At 43.7% G+C, this 25,369-nt stretch overlaps 1 protein-coding gene and 1 pseudogene across 4 annotated transcripts in view; one reads left to right on the top strand and one right to left on the bottom strand.

The window, feature by feature from the left end:
* Positions 1-61: 61 nt before the first annotated feature.
* The window catches only part of C5H6orf201 (chromosome 5 C6orf201 homolog), a 59,737-nt gene continuing 34,429 nt past the window's right edge, over positions 62-25,369 (top strand). The window contains exons 1-3 of one of the 3 annotated variants that reach the window (XR_002733471.3): positions 62-501; positions 8,073-8,452; positions 18,309-18,507. Coding sequence is in view for 2 of the 3 variants with exons in the window: in XM_023221122.2 (XP_023076890.1) it covers positions 8,260-8,452; positions 18,309-18,507 (392 nt within the window). In the remaining variant the exon portion in view is untranslated. Of the gene's footprint in view, positions 502-8,072; positions 8,453-18,308; positions 18,508-25,369 lie in introns of those variants that run through there. The other 2 variants (XM_023221122.2, XM_023221124.1) reach the window with 2 other exon arrangements.
* On the bottom strand, positions 8,986-9,650 carry LOC111548581 (annotated as a pseudogene). Its single transcript, XR_002733472.1, has one exon. The product of XR_002733472.1 is annotated as a peptidyl-prolyl cis-trans isomerase A pseudogene (transcript).

Raw genomic sequence — 25,369 nt, 5'->3', positions numbered from 1 at the left:
CCCAGCAACTACCAGAGAGCGGGGGCGTCCCGGGAGGCCTCGCGTTCCACCAGGTCCACCGGTATCCGCGGGCCGCGGGGTCGCCGGCGGCCGCCCAGGCGCAGAGCCTCTCGGGGGTCACCCGGCCGCCGAGCCCGCGGGACGCACGTCGCCGCCCAGGGAGGACAACACGCCTCAGGCCCCGTCCCTGCGCCCCGCACGGCCCCCTCTGGGGCTGCGCAGCCCACTCGGCCATCCTGGCCTGGGGAGGCCGCCCCGGGCCTCGCGGGAAAGCCTGAGCCTCCCGGGCCTTCTCGGACTTTCCACTCGGCGTCCTGGACCTTCTGGGGCCTTCCTGGGCCTCCTCGGGCTTCCTTGACCCTCCCCGGGCCTTTCCGGAGGCCTGCGGGCCCTTCCCTGGGCCTTTCCAGGCTGAACTCTCTGCAAGACGGCCAGTGGGCCTCCGGGACCCGGGGCCTGGCCCACCCGCCTCAACTCCCATCAAGCCAGGGGCACCGCCCCGTACGTACTCCTCCAGACTACGCTAAAATGTAAAAGTTACGTCTATGCTTATGCAATATATTAATTAACATAGAAGAAGAGGCATCCTTGTTGACACCAAGCCCATCCAGTCAGTTTCAGGTCCGTCGTCCGCCTTTCAATAGGAAGAACAAAAGATAATTTTTTTTCTTTTTTCATGTAGAGGATACATTTAAATCACAGAGCCCAATTTTGTACCCCTAAGTGCGTATCTCTTATTACAGCTCCATGAAGTAAGTGGAGGGGTGGGGGAAGAATATCTGTATATCTAGTTAGATATATCTACATAGCTATCTCCCCCACCTTTTGATACACAGAAAAATTCAAAACAAAATTAATTCTATATGTAAGTACAGCAAATGAATACTAAATATCATATGGCGGGGATGAGATCACGGCCATACCCCTTTGAGAATCTCCCCATAAAAATGCACTTATATACCACATGTTGAACACAATTTCAAGGGTTTCTCAGGTTCTTTGATCACTGACCCCTGACTCTTTCCTCTGCATTTCCATTTTCTCCTCAGAAAGACCTTCCCTCTAAAGAAGCCCTTCCCACCTACCGCCTACCTTACTCTACTTCGTGACACCCTGTTTTTATTTTCTTCTTTGTACTCCTCAGAATGTAGCTGTTTACTTGTTTTTGTATTGCCTGTCTCTCCCCCGTAGAATATCAGACTCCATGTGGGCAGGGGCCTTGCCTGTCTAGTTCATTTCTACATCCCCAACCCTTTCAAACGGTGCTGGGCAGAGTAGAAGCACAGTCGTAGAAGCACAATCGATGTAAGTGAATGGACAAGATCTGTGCAGGCCTCATTCCTTGCAGGCTCCTTGGAGGTTTCCCTTCTAGGCCCTCTCCTCCTTCGGCTGTTTTCCATACTGCTGCTCTAAAATACAGACCTGCTCAACTGCCTCCTAATGCCTGAAGAAGGAAACCTAAATTCTGCAGCCATCCTTTAGGTATCTGCTCGTCATCTTCCCAGCGCCCACTTCATGTCAAGCACATCGGACATTTTACAGTTTTCCTAACACTCTCCTCCAGGGCATACATCGTTGTTACTCTTCCTGTCATAGTACCTCCTCTTTATCTCCTTTTTTTTTTAACCTGCCTAAATTCTAGTCATACAGTTCTAACTCACAAGTCATTTTTCCTGATTGTTCAGGAACAGTAAATTGCCAGAAAACATAGAGAAAAGAAAAAGAAAAAGAAGACAAAAGTAAGTTGCTATCTCCTCCAAGATCCCTACTTGGGATATATTATAATGTATATTAATAAATATAATGTATATATAAATAAATCATTATAATATATACATACATTATAATATATGTATGTATATTATAATGATTTATTTACAGTCCCTTAGTTACATTATAATTATTCATTTACAACATCTCAATCACTTTCTTTTCAACATCTTGAAGGTGATATCTGCCCATATTCTATCTAAGAGTGCCTGGCATGTAGTAGGTAAGGCACTCAATAAATGTTCGAATTGATTTAATTATTGCAAAAATAGTATTCTCTGAAATGTATGGTGTGGTGACTATATGCCAGGCATAGTGCTGAATATTTTAAATGGATTAACCAATGTATATGCCTGATAATCTAATGAAGCAAGTACCACTAGTTATTCCTATTTTATTTTCTTTCTTTCTTTCTTTTTTTGAGACAGAGTCTTGCTCTGTCACCCAGGCTGGAGTGTAATGTGTGATCTCGGCTCATGGCAACCTCTGCCTCCCAGGTTCAAGCAATTCTCCTGCCTCAGCCTCCCTAGTTCCCTAGTAGTTGGGATTACAGGCACCTGCTACCATGCCCGGCTAATTTTTTGTATTTTTAGTAGAGACGGGTTTCGCCATGTTGGCCAGGCTCGTCTCGAACTCCTGACCTCAGGTGGTCTGCCAGGCTCAGCCTCCCAAAGTGCTGGGATTACAAGCATGAGCCACTGAGCCCAGCCTAGTTATTCCTATTTTATAATTGAGTAACCTGAGCCTTAGATGTATTATGTAATGTTTCCCAATTTACAATTACTAGAAATATTGGGGTTCATGTATTTCCAGCTATTGCTTTCTACAAATATATCTAGCTGGGAAATGTTCCCCGCTCTTGAGACAGAAATTACGTGTGCATGTGTGTGACTTCCACATATCTGGCTTACACTTTTCCCATCTTCCTTGCTTTATGTTTCTGTTCATGCCTTTTTTCTGTTATTTCAGAACTCAAACTGATTCCTGATCCCTTAGAGTCCTTCTGAGGTTTGTCATCCATAAATGCATCGTCTAAGATTCTTTTCCTTAACAGAACTTATTCTTAAAAATGTTCCTTTCATATTATCACCCCCACTCAACTGGTCTTCCTTTCTCTGGAGACTTTTGAATGCTTTGACATCAGCATCAAAATCATGGCTGGCCCTTCCCTCATTGCTCAATGTGCACGGCCGTGGTGGTGTGAAATAGGAAAGCAACAAGTTGGAAATGGTGCCCTCTCCAAACCCTTGGGTGTGGTCTGGCTCTGGCCCAGTGTAGGGGGTTGGACAGTGGGTCATTTTCTACAGCAGCTCAGACCCAGCTTAACATCAATCCCAAGGCCAAGAAAATGCACCTTCCTTCTGTTGGGGCTCAGAAAACAGTTCCCCAAAATGAAGCCTTAGGAAATAGCCTCAGAAGCAAAAGGTTTTCTCTGACCTCCTTCTGCCCTTCTGTGTCTCAGTCCTACTCTCCCTCCGAGGCTAGCCTGAGGAACTAGAATCCCTCTTTTCCAATGCAACTTACAGAAATCAGAATGCTTTTTTCCCAAAGCCAGCCATGAAACCTAAAAATATTACTCTAATTTTCCCTTTGCCTTTCTGTGTAAAAACTGGCCATAAAGAAATTATCTGACCTACCTTGTTTGACTGTAGGTCATAAGACCCCCATTCCAGAGAGTACCCTGCCCCATACCCAGAAGGAAGGAATACTGCTCAGAGAGGCCAAGAATAGTCTAGAGAGACAGGCTTTGCTGGGTGCCCCCACTCAGGCTATTAGCATTAGATCAAACCTGTTTTGTCCAATCGTATTTTTACACAGCTCTCCATCCTTTGTTGAACCTAAGCATAAAAATGGAAACTCTTGCCTGTATTTCTGAGTTTTCATTCTGTACACTCCCATGTATAAACACATGCTAAATACATCTGTATGCCTTTTCCCCAATTACTCTGCCTTTTGCATGTTGATTTTTCAGCGAATCTTCAGAGGGCCAAGCCCTTGGCCCCTGCACCTCCAGCCATCTCGTGGCCATTCCCAGGATTCAGATTTTAGTGGTAGCCTCAGCTTCCCTTACTTTAAATCTGCACCTCTTTAGCTGATCCTGAGTGAAACCATTCTTTCATAAACACAACAGGATGAGGCAGATGCTATCTCAGGCATTTAGCAAGCTCTGCTGCCCACCTCAGTTTCTCCTCCTATAACATAGGCGATGACATTGACTACCATGTAAATACTTTGGAAAGCACCTTGCGATAACATTGCTTTTCATTGTCCTGAATTACGTAAAGATATGTCAGTAGCAACATTACTTAGTTTCTAATTATTCTGGAGGGAAAAGGCTTCTATTTCAGTCTGCCTCCTTCAGTATCTTTCACCTTTTGATATTACCCATGCATTTGTCCTCATCTTCCTTTGCTGTTCCCTTTAGAATTGCCAAGGTAGTGACTGGTCATGTATAGCAGAGTCTTTTTTTTTTTTTTTTTTTTTTTTCCTTTTTGAGACAGAGTCCCACTCTGTTGCCCAGGGTGGAGTGCAATGGTGCAATCTCAGCTCACTGCAACCTCCGCCTCCCGGGTTCAAGTAATTCTCCTGTCTCAGCCTCCCAAGTTGCTGGGACTACAGGCACATGCCACCACGCCTGGCTAATTTTTTTGTATTTATGGTAGAGACGGGGTTTCACCATATTGGTCAGGCTGGTCTCAAACTCCTGACCTCAGGTGGTACACCCGTGTCGGCCTCTCAAAGTGCTAGGATTACAGCTGTGAGCCACTGTGCCCAGCCTACAGCAGAATCTTGTTCAATATATTATGTAACATTTTCTGAAAGTTAGGACAGTATTTTCTAATTAATAATATGCAGTTTTGTTCTCAAATAAGATGCTAAGTCAGTGGGAAACATTTCATTTCAGTTATGAGCAATTTGTATTTCACATAAGGTTTAGCAATCTAGTCTTTTTTTTGTTTTTGCTTTTTGAGCAACTGCTTTGTCTTTCAGTAGTGGCTAATTTATCCTGATTTAGAACTCGATTCTATGAGCATTCATCTTAAATATACCTTCTTGTGTTTATATAGTTCCTTTTTAAGAAATATCTATGCAAATATTTCTAATTTGAAGTTTTAAAAATTAACCTTTAACACTCTGCTCCCATAGCAATGTCCTATTTGGGAGGCCATTGTTTTGTTGCAAATAGTTAAGAAATATTGTTTAAAAACTATTTATTCCTAGAACATGTGATAGTGATGTATATGAACATATTTCCAAAAGGAAGCAAAATAAACACATCAATCACTGAATTTCACATCTGCATATGTTGCAGCTAGTGCTTCTGAATAAATTCTCAATCATGTATTTTCTCCTTTGTTTTGATTTAAGACTTGATTTCTGCCATTTGAATTGCTTCATAAGCCTTTCTATTTTTCAGATACCTATACGCTGTAACTCTATTTTCCTAGCCTTATATCACAAATTCACTTTAAATTTTGGTTAACGTTTCAGTGTCAGAACTTACTTTCTGGTGCCAGGAAAGGTGTAACTTGAAGTCCCTTTCTGGTCGTCAGACCCCTCCCACCTCATTTGTTGTGAACGGAACACTTTCTTTAGAATGCTTTCCTTAAAAAACTTGGAGATCATCTTCTGTCTTTGAACATTACTGAACACCTTGCCTTCTGGAAGCCAGCTGATCTTGTCACACCCACCATGGCAGGGGGGAAGAAGAAGGTATTCAGGAGACACAGAAACCCTCTTAGGAACAGAAAAAGGAATTGCGTTTACCTGAAAGTCATGAATAAAAGATCAGCCTAAGTAGAAAAACAACCCAGAGTCTTGCAGCTGCTGCGCTGCGGGATCAATTTAGTTAATAACACACTGCTAGCACCTCTGTGGGCTGCTGGCCCGGCATAGCAGCTCGCATCACAACAAGAAAATACTTAGGAGAAAATAATAATATGTTAAAAGTCCAGTTTTGAAAAGGTAAATATATTAGCCACTGAATACTAGAATTGGAAGTAAGAGGAATACAAAACAGAATACAAAATGAAAGCATTTGTTCCATCCAGGAATATTAGTACTATGGGCTGAGGCCTGGTTGGCACAGATCAAGATCACACAGCTAGTTAGCAGCAGAATATTTGCCAGGCGTCATTCATGACACGTCTCTCCTAAACAGTGTTCTTTAATCACACTGTAATTAGAGAAAATGAATGAGATTGATTCCTAAAAGTGTTATTCATTGTAAATATATATATGTGTGTGTAAAAAATATATATCCATCTGATAGTTTATTTAAAAACAAAATTTAATAATTGTGACCGACTTCAGATTTCAACCAAGGTCAGCATGCATCAGATAACTATAAACATTCCATCAGTTGCATTGGTATAGTCATTGAGAGCATTGACTAAGAACATATGAGTCCATTTACATGAAGTGTAAAGAATTACATTTTAGTAGATCACTTCCTTGGCATGTTGAATTACTTAAAACATGGTTTGTTGTTTGCTATTTATATAAATGAAGGTTTAGAGGAATGCGCTCAACTTTGCTTGGAAGAAAGAAGCCGGGGATATGTCTTCCGGCTGCCAGAATACTCTACCCCACTGCTCCCCACCAAAAACACCTGTAAACTTAGGAGAATCAGATTGAATTCCAGTGGTTCTTGTTAGTTATATAACATATTTTAAATATGTCCTTGCATTTAAAGTATTTTTTTTTTAGTTTGACTTTTTGAGTTTGCAAGTTGAAAGTTAAGAGATGGAATAGGCCAGACATAGTGGCTTGCGCCTGTAATCACAGCACTCTGGGAGGCTGAGGCAAGAGGATTGCTTGAGGTCAGGAGTTGGAGACCAGCCAGGGCAACATAGGGAGACCCTATCTCTACAAAAGAAAAATAACAAAAATTAGCTGGGCGTAGTGGTGCACACCTATAGACTCAGCTACTTGTGAGGCTGAGGTGGGAGGATTGCTTGAGCCCAGGAGGTCGAGGTTACAGTGAGCTGTGACCACACCACTGCACTGCAGCCTGGGCCACAGAGAGCAAAATTCTGTCTCAAAAAGAAAGAGAACGAAAGGGAAGGGAAGGGAGGGAAGGGGGAGGAGAGGGGAGGGGAAGGGAAAAAAGAAAGAAAAGAAAGCCGGGTGAGGTGGCTCAGGCCTATAACCCAGCACTTTGGGAGGCCTAGGTGGACAGCTCACCTGAGGTCGGGAGTTCAAGACCAGCCTGACCAACATGGAGAAACTCCATCTCTACTAAAAATACAAAATTAGCCGGGCGTGGTGGCACATGCCTGTAATCTCAGCTACTCGGGAGGCCAACGCAGGAGAATTGCTTGAACCTGGGAGGCAGAGGTTGTGGTGAGCCGAGATCACGCCATTACACTCCTGCCTGGGCAACAAGAGCAAAACTCCATCTCAAAAAAAAAAAAATAATAAATACTTGTATAGATCTTTATATATGCATATATGAATGGAATTTTATATTTGCCGCTCTGGCCACTAATGTATCATATGGTGTAATAGTGATACTTTAATAGTCTTGGCCAAATGTTTTTAAGGTTGGTGAAAAGCTGGTCCAAGCTCCCAGATTTGCCATAGCATGCTAGGCTCACACGCCTTCTCTGCTTCTCACCAGCCTGCAGTGTGGTTCTCCAGCTGGTTCATAAAGAGTAGAACAATTATGGGGAACCTGGCTCCTGGTAGAGCATGCTGAAATCCAAAAGTAGCTGTAACAAACTCTATTATTTGCATTTTTGTTCTAAATCTGATAGTAGTTCTTAGCAGCTTCTATCTTGCTCTGGGCTGTGCTATCAAGTGTGGTGATTTAAGACTATTTAATACTTCTATTGTTGTGTGCGTTTTGGTCTGCAGTGAAGAACGGCTTCTCACTGGAAAAGCTCCAGTTGAGCATTTGTTTACTTTGTTTTCTTGGTATTAGTTTGGATAAGAACATAAGAAGCAGTTTGGCTTCTTACCTGTGTTAATCTGGGCATTCGCTCAGTTTTGGATGATGAAGCTCTTTCCTCGGTTATGCTGAGGACTGCACTGATGTAACCACTCTCTCTTGGGGCCTGGTAGGTCTGTGGAGCCTTAACTAGGTACATACTGGGAGCAAGGCTTCCACAAAGTACCAGATGGGAAAATATCACCGGATATGCGCGCCCCCACTTTCCCCTCTTCCTTTTAGCAAAGCTCTCAGTTTTCCCCAGAAATGGTCCATGTCCAGACACAAGACTGGAGTTTCTGCCAAAAATCCCTGAATGACTTGGCAGAATATTTTCAATGGGCTGGTTTTCTCTGCTTTGAAAACGTAGGATGAGCACTCAGGGTTCCGGACCAATACCTGGGCCATTGTGACTCTCAGAATGCCAGGCAATAAGAGATCAGAAAGCCGGTTCCACTGCATCTTTGAGATGGAGGAGAGCTCGCCAGGAGAACAATCGCACATCCCTCCACTCCTCATGTTCTCAGTTTGTTCCTCTCTGTGATGCAACCAGCATCATGAGAACAGCCAGCAGCAGCTCCAGCGTGATGAAATCTTCACTCCTTGACAAGTGTGAGAAGCCGAAAAACTATGCCCAGCCAGAAGTTTTGTGTCACACCTTTGACATGCTGTCTAACCTCCACAAGCTGCTTCCTAATCACCTGATGGAGACGCTTTATTCCTACAGGAGTGAAGAGGACAAGAAAAAATGTATGTGGGTAGAGGGTAGGCATGAGTTCTTTTCAGTAAGCATACACTTTATCCTGATACAAACTGCCTCTACTTTAAGCCGTAAGTAAGAACTTTTACTCTTTATTTTACTTAGTTTCTTTTTATTATTTTTTGAAATGGGGCTCTCGCTTTATCCCCCAGGCTGGAGTGCAGGAGTGCAATAATCATGGCTCACCACAGCTTCAAACTCCTGGGCTCATGTGATCCTCCACCTCGACCTCCCCAGTAGCTGGGACTACAGGTGCATTGCCACCACAATGTCTAATTTTTTAATTTTTGTAGAGATGCCCCCCAGCCCCTCACACTGCCATGTTGCCCGGACTGGTCTCAAACTCCTAAGCTCAAGTGATCCGCCCGCCTTTGCCTTCAAAGTGCTGGAATTCGAGGTGGGATCCCCTGCACCCGGTCAGAACTCGTTCTTTTTTTTTTTTTTTTTTTTGTTATTTAGTTTTTATTTCATAATCATAAACTTAACTCTGCAATCCAGCTAGGCATGGGAGAGAACAAGGAAAACATGGAACCCAAAGGGAACTGCAGTGAGAGCAAAGATTCTAGGATACTGCGAGCAAATGGGGTGGAGGGGTGCTCTCCTGAGCTACAGAAGGAATGGTCTGGTGGTTAAGATAAAACACAAGTCAAACTTATTCGAGTTGTCCACAGTCAGCAATGGTGATCTTCTTGCTGGTCTTGCCATTCCTGGACCCAAAGCGCTCCATGGCCTCCACAATATTCATGCCTTCTTTCACTTTGCCAAAGACCACATGCTTGCCATCCAACCACTCAGTCTTGGCAGTGCAGATGAAAAACTGGGAACCATTTGTGTTGGGTCCAGCATTTGCCATGGACAAGATGCCAGGACCTGTATGCTTTAGGATGAAGTTCTCATCTTCAAATTTCTCCCCATAGATGGACTTGCCACCAGTGCCATTATGGCGTGTGAAGTCACCACCCTGACACATAAACCCTGGAGTAATTCTGTGAAAGCAGGAACCCTTATAACCAAATCCTTTCTCTCCAGTGCTCAGAGCACGAAAATTTTCTGCTGTCTTTGGAACCTTGTCTGCAAACAGCTCGAAGGAGACGCGGCCCAAGGGCTCGCCGTCGACGGCAATGTCGAAGAACACGGTAGGGTTGACCATGGCTAGTAGTACAAGAATTTCTTCGGCGGCAGCGTCTGCAAAGCCTCGTTCTTTACATTGTCAGGGTGATTGGTCCTCTAGACACATGTCCCCATCCATGGGCTTCCAAGCTTATTCCGGAATGTACTCGTGCTGATTATCCATTGCTTCTTCATGTTCCTTTTGCATAAATAGTCTTTTGTGAGCCAAGTTAGGCCTGACCCTCTTCTTCTTTTTTTTGTTTTTTTTTTTTTTGAGACAGAGTCTGTCTCTGTCACAAAGGCTAGAGTGCAGTGGCACAATCTCAGCTTAGTGCAAGCTCCGCTTCCTGGGTTCATGCCATTCTCCTGCCTCAGGCACCTGAGTAGCTGGGACTACAGGCGCCCGCCACCACATCCGGCTAGTTTTTTTTTTTTTTTTTTTTGTATATTTAGTAGAGACGGGTTTTCACTGTGTTAGCCAGGATGGTCTCGATCTCCTGACCTCGTGATCTGCCTGCCTCAGCCTCCCAAAGTGCTGGGATTACAGGCGTGAGCCACTGCGCATGGCCAGGCCTGACCCTCTTCATTAGGCAAAGCTTACCTGTGGGAAAATGGAAAGGGTACTGAGGGAAATGCTGCTCAATTTACAATTTAAGCTTTATATTTGATTTTAAGATTAGGGAGAGAACTTCCAAGTGGAAAGAGGGCAGGCTGTGAACTTTGTTCCTTTGCTCTGTTTCCTGCTATTCATTCCTCCTATGGCCATGGTTGCACCATGAAGAAGCTGGATATTTTCTTTTCTCCTGGGGATTATAAGCAACCTGTACTTTTTGCAGTTTGGAGTGGCCTGCCACTCCTGAAATTCTGTCAGGGTCATTGATAATGGGGCCAATTTGCAGCATTGGGTGGAGTCTGCTTCCTAAATTGTTCCTGTTTAAGTGGAAGACAAAGGTAGAGGCAGCCAACTGTGCTCATGAATTTAGAAAACAAAATAGCAGCTGCCACAGAGATTAAGATGCAATTCCAAGGCCAGGAGCCATAGCTCACGCCTGTAATCCCAGCACTTTGGGAGGACAAGATGAGCAGATCACCTGAGATCAGGAGTTCAAGACCAGCCTGGCCAACATGGTGAAACCCCATCTCAATTAAAAATACAAAAAGCAGTTGGATGTGGTGATGGGTGCCTGTAATCCCAGCTACTCGGGAGGCTGAGGCAGGAGAATTGCTTGAACCTTGGAAGCGTAGGTTGCAGTGAGCCAAGATTGTGCCATTGAACTCCAGCCTGGGCGACAAGAGTGAGACTCCATCTCACAAAAACAAAAATAACAACAAATCCTATAGACTGGGTAGCTTATAAACAGAAAAATTTATTTCTCATAGTTCTGGTGGCTGGGAAGTCTAAAATCAAGGTAGATACCATGTTTGGAGAAAACTTTCTGGTTCGTAGATGGCACCTCTTGCTGCGTCTTCATGTAGTGGAAGGGGTTAGGGTTAGGTATCTCTCTCAGGCCTAGTTTATAAGGCACCGCCCCTATGACCTGGTTACCTCTTAAAGGCCTACCCACCATGTAATACCATCACCTTAGAGGTTAGGATTTAACATATGAATTTGGAGGGGCATGAACATTCAGACCACAGCACCACCTTTTCCAGCTTTTGTAAGATTCACTTCCATCCTATTTCAACGGAAATTGCATCATCTTTTGACGGAAACCCTCCTGAGATCCTCCTATTCAAGCAGGCTCCAAACGACTACAGCTGACCCTTAAACAGCTCATCTGAACTGTGCAGGTCCACTTATGGTGTGGCAGGAGATTAAAGAAAAATAAAATCAATGAAAAAAAGAAATAAACTTTCCTGGATTAGGCTGACTTTTCCCAAAGGCAGCAACAGGCACAGCCCAGACCCAGAAAAAGTTTTAATAATACTATCTAATGTGCTCTGGAAACTCTCCCAGCACTCCCTCAACACAGGGAGAAGAAAAACAAATTTTCCTTTGTTTTATGGAATAAGTTTATAGATTCCTGTTCTCTGTAAATAGTAACTTAAAGTAATTCTGTTTTGTCTAAGCAGTAGAGTGAAGGTCATGAGCCTCTAAACAGGCCTGAGTTGTGGCCACCTGGGCACCATAATGAAGGTTATAGGATAAGCCCATGCCTAGGCAAAATCTAGATAACAGACATCTGGGTTGCTTGGCAATGGTCATGTGTAATCCTGAGTTATGAACCTGTTACAACTTAATTAACTGTCTTTATCCTGCCTCTGTATCCCTGCTTTCACGCCACTGTAAGCTTGCTTCAAGCTAGCCCACCCCCTCTTATGAAGTATAAAAGTCAAGTACTGTCTTTGTTCTGCACCTAGTCTTTGAACGTTAAATCTGCTAGGTCTAAGTGCACTCAATAATAAAGATATCCTTCTGTATACACCCCAGGGTCTCTCTCTGGTCCTCCTGATCCTGCAACAATAGGTGGATTTTTTTCAATAAATATATTGGAAATTTTTTTGAAGATTTGCCACAATTTGAAAAAATTTGTAGACCAATCATATAGTCCAGAAATAACAAAAAAATTAAGAAAAAATTAAGGTGGTGGGCATGGTGGCTCATGCCTGTAATTCCAGCACTTTGGGAGGCTGAGGCAGGTGGATCATTTGAGGTAAGGAGTTCGAGACCAGTCTGACTAACATGGTGAAACCCTGTCTTTACTAAAAATACAAAATTAGGCGGGTGTGGTGGTACACGCCTGTAATCCCAGCTACTTGGGAGGCTGAGGTAGGAGAATTGCTTGAACTCAGGAGGTGGAGTTTGCAGCGAGCTGAGATTGTGTCACTGCACTCCAGCCTGGGCAACAGAGTGAGACTCAAAAAAAAAAAAGAGAGAGAGAAAGGGATGTCGTGACTGCATAGAATATGTGTAGATACTAGTCTACTTTATGATTTACTACCATAAAATGTACACACACCTATTAGGAAAAGTTAAAATTTATAAAAACTTACACAAGCACTTACAGATTGTATTTGGTGTCATTCACAGTCAAGGGAAATGTAAATGAGAATAAAGATGCAGTATTAGGCCAGGTGCAGTGGCTCATGACTGTAATCCCAGCACTTTGGGAGTCCGAGGGGGTAGATCACCTGAGGTCAGGAGTTCAAGACCAGCCTGGCCAACATGTTGAAACCCCGTCTCTACTAAAAATACAAAAAGTAGCCAGGCGTGGTGGTTGGCACCTATAATCCCAGCTACTCAGGAGGCTGAGGCAGGAGAATCTCTCGAACACGGGAGGCAGATACTGCAGTGAGCTGAGATCATGCCATTGCACTCTAGCTTGGGCAACAAGAGCAAAACTCCACCTCAAAAAAAAAAAAAAAAAAAAAAAAGATGCAGTATTAAATCCTAACTGTAGAAAAGTAACTGTAGCAATACCGTAGTGCTGTGGTAATTTCATAGCCACCTCCCGTTGCTCTTGCTGTGAGCTCAAGTGGTGTGAATAGCCTCTTAAAATGCCATGTGATGCCAGTCATCTCTGTGTGAGCAGCTCATCTCTCTAGTAAATTACATATCACAGTAAAGTGATTTCACAGTTCTCATGCATTTTTTTGTGTTTAGTGCAATACCATAAAATTTGAATAACACCATGGGACCCACAAAAAGTGCCATTAGTGATGCTGGAAGTACTCCCAAGAAGCAGAGAAAAGTCATGATGTTATAAGAAAAAGTTGAGTTGCTTGATATGTACTGTATATTGAATAGTTGCCTGCCACTTCAGACAGACAATTTTTCTTGTAAACAGATGGTGTAAGCTTGTAGTATTGATAAATACAGTGCTGTCAATGTATTTCTTTTCCTTATTATTTTCTTTTTTTTTTTTTTTTTTTTTTTTGAGACAGAGTCTTGCTCTGTCTCCCAGTCTGGAGTGCAGTGGTGCTATCTCGGCTCACTGCAACATCCACCTCCTGGTTTCAAGTGATTCCCTGTCTCAGCCTCCCGAGTAGCTGGGATTACAGGCACCCGTTACCATGCCCGGCTAATTTTTGTATTTTTAGTAGAGACGGGGTTTCACTATGTTGGTCAGGCTGGTCTTGAACTCCTGACCTCAAGCAATCCACCTGCCTCGGCCTCCCAAAGTGCTGGGATTATAGGCATGAGCCATTGCGCCTGGCCATGATTTTCTTAATAACATTTTTTTTGCTTGCTTTAAGAATGTGATGTATAATGCATATAACATTTACAATATGTGTTAATCAACTAACTGTTTATGTTAACAGTAAGGCTTCCAGTCAACAGTAGGCTATTAGTAAAAGTTTTGAGTGAATCAAAAGTCAAAAAAGTAGCTGGATGTGGTGGCATGGTACAGGTGCTAGACTACCACGCTCAACTACTCGGAAGGCTGTGGCGGGAGGATTGCTTGAGCCCAGGAGTTCGAGACCAGCCCGGGCAACATAGCAAGACTTTTTTGTTGTTGTTTTTCTTGCGACAGAGTTTTGCTCTTGTTGCCCAGGCTGGAGCGCAATGGTGCGATCTTGGCTCACAGCAACCTCCACCTCCCGCGTTCAAGCAATTCTCTGTCTCAGCCTCCCGAGTAGCTGGGATTACAGGCATGCGCCACCACTCTCGGCTAATTTTTGTATTTTTAGTAAAGACAGGGTTTCACCATGTTGGCCAAATGGTCTCGATCTCTTGACCTTGTGATCCACCCGCCTCGGCCTCCCAAAGTGCTGGGATTACAGGCATGAGCCACCGAGTCCAGCCAAGACTCTTTAACAGAAGAAACTTATATGCTTATTTTCAACTGGGCAGGGGCCAGAGCCCCTAACCTCCATGTTATTCAAAGGTCAACTGTATTTTCTAAGGGGTTTACATTTTTATTTATTTAGTTATTTATTTAGTTAGTTTCTTTAGTTTTGAAACAGAGTCTCACTCTGTCGCCCAGGCTGGAGTGCAGTGGTATGATCTCGGCTGACTGCAACCTCCGCCTCCCGGGTTCAAGCAATTCTCCTGCCTCAGCCTCCCGAGTAGCTGAGATTACAGACATGTGCCACCACACCTGGCTAATTTTTGAATTTTAGTAGAGACAGTGTTTTGCCATGTTGGCCAGGTTGGTCTCAAACTCCTGACCTCAAGTGATCCACCCACCTTGGCTTCCCAAAGTGCTGGGATTCCAGGCATGAGCCACCAAGCCTGGCTGGGGTTTACATTTAGCTCATAGAAAATCTGTGCCCTTGCTCCCCATACCTTCACCTGGTTAATGAAAGCACAGTTGGCTTCCAACACTGCCCTGTTTTCTCTGTGGCCACAGGCAGCTGTGATCCCAGCCACTCACCATTATGTTTCCAGGTGTTGTGGGCTCAACAAAACACATAGATGTCCCTCAACAACATATATTGTCTCTCAACAAGATACATTGAAGTCCTAACTCCCAGTGCCCCAGAATGTGACTAGATTTGGAAATAGGGTCTTTACAGGGTGCAGAAGTAATTAGACTTAGATGAGGTCATAATATGTATAGAGAGGGTTCTTCATCCAGTATGACTGGTGTCCTTATAAGAAGAAAGAGACATCTCTTGTGACAGTAGAGACAGAGATGGGCGTGATACATCCATAGTCAGGGAATACCAAGGATTGCAGGCAAACACCAGAAACTAGGAAGAGACAAAGAAAGATTCTCCCCTCAAGGTTTCAGCATGGCCTTGCTGCCACCTTGATTTCTGACTTCCAGCCTCCTGAATTGTGAAACAATAAATTTGTTGTTTTAAGCGACCCCCTTTGTGGTACTGTTAGGACGGCCCTAGGAGACTGACGCACTGGTGTTAGGAGACATAGTCCCATTCCCCAGGTACTTCTCTAAAGTCCCCTTAAAGCCGAGAGCGGGAAGGGGAATGACATAGTACACAGCACTGCCCCGACTCTGTGCCTAAAGAAATCCTCACGTGCCTTAAGGAATCCTGAATGAATGCTCCGTTTCTTCACATATTGATAGATAATCTTGTGCATGAATAGGTGTCTGGCACCTACTTGAGTTTTCTCAGACTTTGGGGCCTTGGAGAAAACAGACCCAACAGAAAAATGTATATTTTCACATCCTGTTACATGTACATGTCCTTCAACTTAGCAATTCCACTTCTAGTTATTATCCTACAGAAATAACTTGTACCTGAGCACAAAAATAGATAAACATGGCCGTGCACTGAAGCATTGTCTATAATAGTAAAAAATTTAAACAACCTATGACATTCAGTAGCTGAATAATTAAATGAAGGCATATATCCCTACAGTGGAATACTGTTAAAAAGAAGGTTGACATTAACATATCTCCAGTACGGATTATAGAGTTTTAATAAGCTGCAAAGGAAGATACACAGTATGGATCCATGTATGCCAAAAGAAAACTGTACATTTGTACCTATATATGTGTGTCTATAAATGCATAGAAAAGAGTTTTGAAGGAGACTTAGGAAATTCAGGACAGTGGCTACCTCCAGAGAAAGGATAGAGCTTGGAGAAGGAAAACGAAGCAAAACTTTCCCTTTTTACTATGTAGACTTTGCTGAGTTGTTTCATTTTAATTATTCCAATGAAAACCTTTTACTTTTGTAATTAAAATGCAACATTAACGTTGAAAAATGCAGTAATTATTTATGTGAAGTTGGAGAAATGGGTTTCGATTTTCTAGAGACATTCCCATTCTATATTGATTTAGATTTTGTCTCCGTAGCCTCCCAATGTAGACGGTGATAGACGTCGATACAGGTTTAGCAGCTGGTAATTCCTGCCATGTGCAACTGCCAAGCAGCAGCGGCGTGCCTTTGTTTCAGAGGTATTTGGGTGCAGTGATTCTTTGCTATGGTTGGAAGCCAGTTTAAGGGGGTTCATGGGGCTGAGGTGAACGGCATTAAGGGGTAAGAAATGACTCCTCAGAGTCCTGAGTTTGTGCCTTCAGGGACCTGGCCTCAGGCTGAGTCCAGTCAGTCATTGGGAACACATTAGCCTTTGAGGTCTTGAATTCATCACTAAAAGTTTGCTCCATTGCCAAGATGCCATTTCCAAACATATAGTGATTTCCTTGCATATGCATCCTGAAGACATGGCCCTATTTCTCTGACTTTCATCCATCAGACCAAGAATTTAAAAATGGATGCTGCTGTCTTGCTGCTGCTGGATCGAAACCTTCCTTCCAGAAGAAATTTCTTTTGACCTTAAAAATAGGTTTCGTTCCTTTTCCTGTCAATCTCCTCTTCACCTGAAGGATGCTTTGCCTATATTACTCTATATTGGTTACCCAGAAATGATTACATGAAGAAAGAAAGAAAAAGAACTAAACATCCATAATTAAAAAAAAAAAAACCCCAGATTTTTCTTTTGTATTTTAAACATAAAGTTAACTTTGGGAGGCTGAGGCAGGAGGATCACTTGAAGTTAGGAATGAGATGAACCTAGGCAACAAAATGAGACCCCCATCTCTGCAAATAATAGCAAAAATTAGCCGGGTGTGGTGGTGCATGCCTGTAGTCCCAGCTGCGGAGGAGGCTGAGGTCAGAGGATCGCTTGAGCACAGGAGGTGGAGGCTGGAATGAGGTATGAATGCACCACTGCACTCCATCCTGGAGCTCTCATGGAGGTGCTGGCTGACCAGGGAGGGATGCTAGTCCATTTCTGATAACACGGGATCTAAGCCCCTCTGGTATTGACTTCATCTCCAAGTGGCTCTACCATGCGTTGTAACTGTACCACTGGCCGTCCAGAGTTCCTACGCAGGCTGCAGCAATCCAAACCTCAAGTCTCAGTTATTGGAACACCCAAAAGAAGGAAGGCATTTCCCACTGACATAGCTGAAAATAGATACACTTATAACAGAGAGAGAAAAAACAGTTCATTTCTGGCCAGAAATGAATTTTGTGGAATCAAAAAGAACAGTAAGTTACACTCCCACATTCTAACTGACAGAGCATGCTGTTGTTTTAAGTTCAATCCATGTTGTAACCCTTGCTCAGGCAAAATCACCAATAGAAGGGGGCCCCAAGTTATGCAGCCTGACAATAACAGTCACCCTGTTTCTTCCGGGAAGCTTGAAACTGTGCATCTCCAATTAAGTATGCAATTAAAGGGAAAATGAGAATCACACTAATAATAATTGTATGTAACTTGCCATTAGTTTGAGAATGCACACATAACCAACTCTATTTGTGTGGTCCCAGCCTGCCAGCTTGTTTGCTTGTTTGTTCATTCTTTTTTTTTTTTTTTTGAGACAGAGTCTCGCTGTGTCACCCAGGCTGGAGTGCAGTGGCGTGATCTCAGCTCACTGCAAGCTCCGCCTCATGGGTTAACACCATTGTCCTGCCTCAGCCTCCCGAGTAGCTGGGACTACAGGCACCCACCACCACGCCCAGCTAATTTTTTATATTTTTAGTAGAGATGGGGTTTCACCGTGTTCGCCAGGATGGTCTCGATCTCCTGACCTCATGATCCACCCGCCTCAGCCTCCCAAATGCTAGGATTACAGGTGTGAGCCACCACGCCTGGCCTTGTTCATTCTTTTATTTACTTACAATGTATCTGCTAGATGTCTAGGACCAGGCTAAGATCTAAATGGTGCCCAGTAATATTGTTGGAATAAAGGAATGACAAAGCTAAATAGGGATTATCAAGCTGCATATATATGTTTTCAAATCAGTGCCTTGTTACTCTTGCTATGCAAAGATGGAGAGGAACATTGAATGTATTAATGCTTATTCTATTACCAGGTGAGAATCCTGAACTCTCTGGCTTGGAAAGAATCTTAGCAAGACATCAGTTGCCAAAAGAGATTAATCTGACCCCAAAGCCGAACAGAATGCCCCTGTGGAAAAGAAAAATCATCAACAATGTAACAGACGGGTGGAAGAAATGTCACTTGTTGACGAGAAACACGAAAGAGCCTCCAATGTCCACCATAGTTGTCAGGTAGACTCTAATTTCTGCCTTATGTGGATATATTTAGAGACACACAGGGTGATCACAAAATCTCTACATGCCTTAGCTAAAAAATGATAAGCACTGCTCTATATAAAAGCACATAGGCCCCATTTTTACCCACCCCCAAGCTGCTAGAGGAGCCCTTACTGGGAGTAAACTCATGGAGGTGGGAGCGGGAGTGGGGGTCCTCCATGGCCCATTGCAGTCTAGAATAGTGAGCAGAAATCTAGCAAGAACAGAGTGGGATACTTGGAGAGAAACCCAACCACTGAGCTGTGGGGCTTTTTGGCTGCATACGTTGAGAAGCAACTTGGTTTTTCGTGCCCACCGTTGGCATGACCAGGGGCCAGGATACCAGAGCAGGATGTAGTGGAGCTTTTGCTTTATCCCTGGCCTGCCAGATTTTACGTGGAGAGAACTGGAGCACCATTGGACAGTCTTAACAAGACGACTGGCATGATCTGACTCAAACCCTCTCTGGCCTCCCAAGGAATGCCTGGGTGGAGGAGAGCGGTTGGGAGATTTTACAGATCTACGGACAAGGGATGGTGGCCCAGGTGGTAACAGTGGGGATGCGGAGTTGGTTGGATTCTGGTGCTCAAACTCATAAGCTTCGGTTCCTTGACAAATTATCTTTTTTGGTGCCCTTCTTTGCCTGCTTATGCCAGATAGATGGTGTTTCTATATTTGTTCCTTTTCTTTTCTTTTTGAGACTGAGTCTCACACTGTCACCCAAGCTGGAGTGCAGTGGTGCTATCTCAGCTCACCGTAACCTCTGCTTCCCAGGTTTCAGTGATTCTCCTGCCTTAGCCTCCCGAGTAGCTGGGATTACAGGCGCGTGCCACCACACCAGGCTAATTTTTTTTGGTATTTTTGGTAGAAATAGGGTTTCGCCATGTTGGCCAGGCTAGTCTCAAACTCCTGACCTCAGCTGATACGCCCACTTGGCCTCTGAAAAATGCTGGGATTACAGGCGTGAGCCACCATGCCTGGTCTATATTTGTTTCTTTCATATTGCTGCACGTATTGCTGTACAATGCAATGATGCCTACACTTTTAACATAGTAGGTATTCAAGCAATTTTGCCAGGTTGACAGGATAAATGTATACGTTGCTACAAAGACAGGATCATTTCTGACTTGAAGGTAACATAACCGGGAGACAGTCCCAGCTCATGAATTTGCCTGAACTGGAAGCTTCCCCTGGGATCATTGCACTGGTGAAATAGAGTCCTTGTCTAGATTTTTTTCAGTGTCCTCAGTGGCATAATTTGCCAATTTGATTTAAATATTCGTAGCCAAAGAAGGCAAAGATGTATTATAAAAGAAGGTGGTCAGTGGAACCATGATGTTTTCTGGACAATGCAAAGACACTACATTTTTGTCCAGAAGTAGATAAAGGTTATATTAAGTGATGATATCTGATTACTCAAAGGAAGATTATTTGACCTTGCTTTGGAAGCCTGATATGATTTGGCTCTGTCCCCACCCAAATCCCATTTTGAACTGTAATCCCCACATGTTGGAGGAGGGGCTTGGTGGGGGGCGATTGGGTCATGAAGACAGATTTCCTGCTTGCTGTTCTGGTGATAGTGAGTGAGTTCTCAAGAGATCTGTTGGTTTTAAAGTGTGGCACCTCCCCCCTCGCTCGCTCGCTCGCTCTCTCTCTCCTGCTCCATCACGGTAAGACGTGCCTGCCTTCACCTTTGCTTTCTGCCCTGATTGTAAGTTTCCTGAGGCTTCCCAGTCATGCTTCCTGTTAAACCTGTGGATCTATGATTCAATTAAACCTCTTTTCTTCATAAATTACCCAGTCTCAGGTAGTTCTTTATAGCAATGTGAAGACAGAATAACACAAGGCCTATTTTTAAAAATCCAAGTTTCACAACCATAGAAAGTTCATACACCTCAATCTTAGGTCCTGATGTCTTCATTTGAAGTTCTAGATGTTTACATCCTAGTTTGGTTTCTGAAAATATAGCTAGAGTATCAGAACACTGGAAATGATACTCTTTTTTTTAAAACATTTTATTCTACAAACATTTATTTGCTTTCCTTAAAAGCAAGGACTGTCAGCCTATCTTATTTATTTTTGTATTCCTAGTGTTACAAGTTGGAGTCTCAAGCGCCGAGACAGAAATAAGAATGCAAAAGGTTTCCTGGGAGTGGTGTTGCATCAAAGTGGAAGTGGGAAAACAGTATCGGGCAGGGATTCAAGAGGTGGAGAAACAGGCTTCGCCTCAGTGGAAGGAGCTGCAAAGTCGTGTTGCAGGGGGCTTGGGTACAGGAAAGGTTGGAGGATTAGGCCCATTTTGCAATCAGTCAATCATGAACCTTGTCGTGGTTGCTGTGACTCCAGATTCCTGAAGGATCTGCTGAATTAACTGTTCTAGTTCTGAGGATGCCTCCTGGCATTAATGATTCTTCCCCTATTACCTGGTAACACAGCAAATATCATCATTTGATAACTTTATCATTCTTAATTCTTTGTGACTTAACTGACACCCTTGAGAGAATTCATTCTTTAGCCAAAGCAAGCCTATTATTAAGAATCATCAATAATAGCTTTGTCCTTAAAACTAGAACTACCATATGACCCAGCAATCCCGCTACTAGGTATGAACCCAGAGGAAAGTGAATCAGTATGTCAAAGAGCTGTCTGCCGTCCGTGTGCATTGCAGCACTATTCACAACAGCCAAGGCATGAAATCAACCTGGCTTTCCATCAACAGATGAGTGAATTAAAAATGTGGTGTATACACACAAAAGAATACTTTTTAGCATAAAAAGGAACGAAATCCTGTCATACGAGGCAACATGGATGAGTCTAGAGGACATTATATTAAGTGAAATAAACAAGGCACGGAAAGACAAACTTCACATTGTTCTCACTCGTTTGTGGACGCTAAAAATTAAAACAATTGTATTCATGGAGGTAGAGAGTAGAAGAATGGCTTCTGGAGGCTGGGAAGGGTAGTGGGGCAGGGAGAAAAAGTGGGGAAGAATACTGCCTGCTCTCATTCATATGTGGAAGCCAAAATCGCTGATCTCACAGAAGCAGAGAGTTGAATAGTGGTTGCCAGAGGTTGAGAAGGGTAACGGCGAGGGGTGGATAGCCAGAGGTTGGTTACCGGATACAAAAGTACAGCTAGACAGGAGGAATAAGTTCTGGTGTTCTATAAGACTGTAGGGTGGTTATAGCCAACAATCATTTTTTTTTGTTTATTTTCAAATAGCTAGAAGAGGATATCTTGACTGTTCCTAACACAAAGAAATGAAAATTGTTTGAGGTGGTGATATGCTCATTACCTTGACTTGATCATGACACACTGTAAACATGCATCAAAACATCACACTGTAGCCCATAAATATGTGCAATTATTATGTCAATTTAATAGAAGAATAGCTTTGTTTTTATCTAACAACTACTGAACACTACTGATTCATGTCCTTGACCACCTGTAAAATGGTGCTACTAATACCTCATATTGCATCAGAGTTGTGACACTGATAGAACAATGACTGTGAAATTGAGTTTTGACAAGTATGAAGTACTATTTGAATGCATTGTACAGTATTTTCACATGTTAGATTGAGCCAACTGTAGGTCCTAACCTTGAACCTGCCCTGGCAAACATTTGCTCAGTTTATGCTGTTAATCCACCAGCACAGAGAGGGTAAGGCCTGTCTCTCACATGGCAATAGCAGTTTTAGGGCCACAAAACAGGCAGACCATACATGAGGCCTGCTGACTTTGACAAAGTTCCTTCAGTGCTATGCTATGTAAACAAATCAGCAGGCACAAAAGCCAGGAGTCCCGGGACCATGCTGGTAAACAGATTTTCTAAGTCTGGAGCTGCAGATGGTGGTGTCTTATCCCTGTTGGTGAACCTGGCAGGATTCCAACTCCCAGCTCTATAGTACTGTAAATCCCTACTGGGTACTGCATGTAAATTATAATTACTTGTAAACTGTATTTACTGGCTCAATATGCCATATTTATATGAACTCTAGGGCTTAATTTTTTTTTTCTCTTGGTAAGTGTGACAAAAGCAGTACTTGAACAGAAGAGGGCTGTTTGTGCCATGTGAGAACTTTAGTTTAGATTCTGTAATGTTTTTGTTGCATCAGTGTGGTAGCAACTAAAGACGGGAGCTAGTAGTCAGTGGGTTTTACTTTGCCAACCTCTCTGCCATAGACATGTTTAATGTTTCCTTTTTTTTTTTTAGATGGAGTCTCGCTCTTGTCACCCAGGCTGGAGTGCAATGGCACAATCTTGGCTCACTGCAAACTCTGGCTCCCAGGTTCAAGCGATTCTCCTCCTTGGCCTCCCGAGTAGCTGGGGTTACAGGCATGCACCACCACACCCAGCTAATTTTTGTATTTTTAGTAGAGACGGGGTTTTGCCATGTTGGTCAGGCTGGTCTGGAACTCCTGACCTCAGGTGATCCTCCTGCCTCAGCCTCACAAAGTATTGGGATTATTGGCATGAGCCACCATGCCTGGCCATTTTTCTTTTCTTTTTTTTTTTTTTTTTTTTGAGATGGAGTCTTGTTCTGTCACCTGGGCTAGAGTGCAGTGGCATGATCTCGGCTCACTGCAACCTTTGCTTCTCAGGTTCAAGCAATTCTTCTGCCTCAGCCTCCCGAGTACCTGAGATTATAGGCATGCGCCACCACACCTGGTTAAATATTTTTTTTTTTTTTTTTTGAGACAGAGTCTGGGTCTCGCTCTGTTGCCCAGGCTGGAGTGCAGTGGCGCGACTCAGCTCACTGCAACCTTCTCCTCCCAGGTTTAAGCGATTCTTCTGCCTCAGACTCCCGAGTAGCTGGGACCACACCCGGCTAATTTCTGTGTTGGTAGAGACAGGGTTTTATCATGTTGGCCAGGCTGGTCTCAAACTCCTGACCTCGTGATCTGCCTGCCTCGGCCTCCCAAAATGTTGGGATTACAGGTGTGAGCCACTGCACCCGGCCACATTTAATGTTTTCTAAACTAATATCATAAGATAAATTAAAAATACAACTGACTCTATGTAGCCAAACGAAAGACTCTCACATCTCTTTTCCCTCTCTTTTGTTACTTGCTCCTTCAACCGAGGCAGAACACATACACTCTGAGAGCTGGAAAAACTCTTGGCACAGCCACGTGGTCCTTGTGAAATGAAAAAGAAACCGAGTCCAGAAGAAACAGATGCTTTCTCAGGGGTGCACATGTCGGAGTGGCAGAGCAAGGACTAGAGCCACCCTTGAACATGCTGGGTTCCTAGTCTACTCTGATTCACCAACATTGATGTGCCCATCAAGGTTCTTGGGTTTATCTGTAGGCTAAACTTGCACTGATGGACATTCCATGTGATGGTTTAATTTATGTGTCAGCTTGGCTAGGCCACAGTATCCAGCTGTTTGGTCAAACACCAGTAAAGATGTTGCTGTAGGTCTGGCACAGTGGCTCACGCCTGTAATCCCAACAGTTTGGGAGGCCGAGGTGGGCAGATCATCTGAGGTCAGGAGTTCGAGACCAGCCTGGCCAACATGGAGAAACCCCCATCTCTACTAAAAATACAAAATTAGCTGGGCGTGGTGGCTCATGCCTATAATCCCAGCTACTCAGGAGGCTGAGGCAGAAGAATCACTTGAACCCAGGAGGCGGAGGTTGCGGTGAGCCGAGATCGCACCCTTGCACTCCAGCCTGGGCAGCAAGAGCGAAACTTAGTCTCAAAAACAAACAAACAAACAAACCAATACATTGCTGTAAAAATGTTTTTCAGATGAGATAAACATTTAAATCAACAGACTTTGAAAAAAGCAGATTACCTTCCATAATGTGGATGGGCCTCATTCAGTCAACTAAAGGCTGTAAGAGAAAAGGCTGAGGTCCCCTGAAGGGGAGGGAATTCTGCCTCCAGAGAGCCTTTGCACTCAGGACAGCAGCATTGACCCCTGTTCCAATTTCCAGGCTGTTGATCAGTCCTACAAATGTCAAGACTTGTCAGCCTCAATTGCATGAGCCGATTCCTTAAAATCTTTTCCTTTCTCCCTCTGTTTTTCTCTCTCCATATAGATATAGATACATAAGTATATTCTACTGGTTTTGTCTCTCTGGAGAACTCTTACACATTCCATACATTCAGCATTTGTGGAATTCCAAAGGGACTTAAGGACAGTTTTTTGCATAGTTTAAGAAGAATGAGCTCACGATGGAAATTAATCATATAGGCAAAATTGTCTGGGGAAGACTGATGATGGAGAAGTGTGCATTTGTAAAGAAAGAAGGGACTCTGTTGTGACACCTCCCGCCTCCATGACCCGCATTGTCCACCTGGAGGCAGCAGCAGTCCCCTGGGCACCGTGGGGAGGCGGAGAGTAACTAGCAGCCTCAGGATAATGCTTTGTAATGAGATATCTCAGACCCGACTTAGGAAGTGTGCAGGAAGATCTCGGAGGTGTCACAGAAAACCAGAGCTGGACAGAAGTTACAGTTGTGAAGGCAACTTTACTAAAAACTATTGCAACAGGGGAAGAGAGATACCAGGTATAAAACTTGGCTCCATTTCGAACACACCAGGGATTAGGGGGAATGTATAGCCAAGGAGCAGGAGATTGGTGGATGAAAAATTGCTAAGAGGAGACATCAAGGCTGGGGGAAATTCTGGCTGAATCAGCCTCGCAGAATTCCTGCTGAAGGCAGGCCAGGGTGATCAGACACCAAGGATGGGGACTGCAGAATTTTGATCAAATATTGAGGGTGATTGGGTACTGAGGGTGGGGGATTCTCGCTAAACTGTCTTAGCAGTGTTATTTGCTAAAGCTGGATTTAACAAGGCAGGGAACATGGGCCTAGGAGAAGGT

Source organism: Piliocolobus tephrosceles, chromosome 5, assembly GCF_002776525.5.
Source record: "Piliocolobus tephrosceles isolate RC106 chromosome 5, ASM277652v3, whole genome shotgun sequence".
Classification (NCBI taxonomy): domain Eukaryota; kingdom Metazoa; phylum Chordata; class Mammalia; order Primates; family Cercopithecidae; genus Piliocolobus; species Piliocolobus tephrosceles.
The sequence above is the reverse complement of the archived record's forward strand: the minus strand, read 5'-3'. Positions and strand labels throughout refer to the sequence as shown.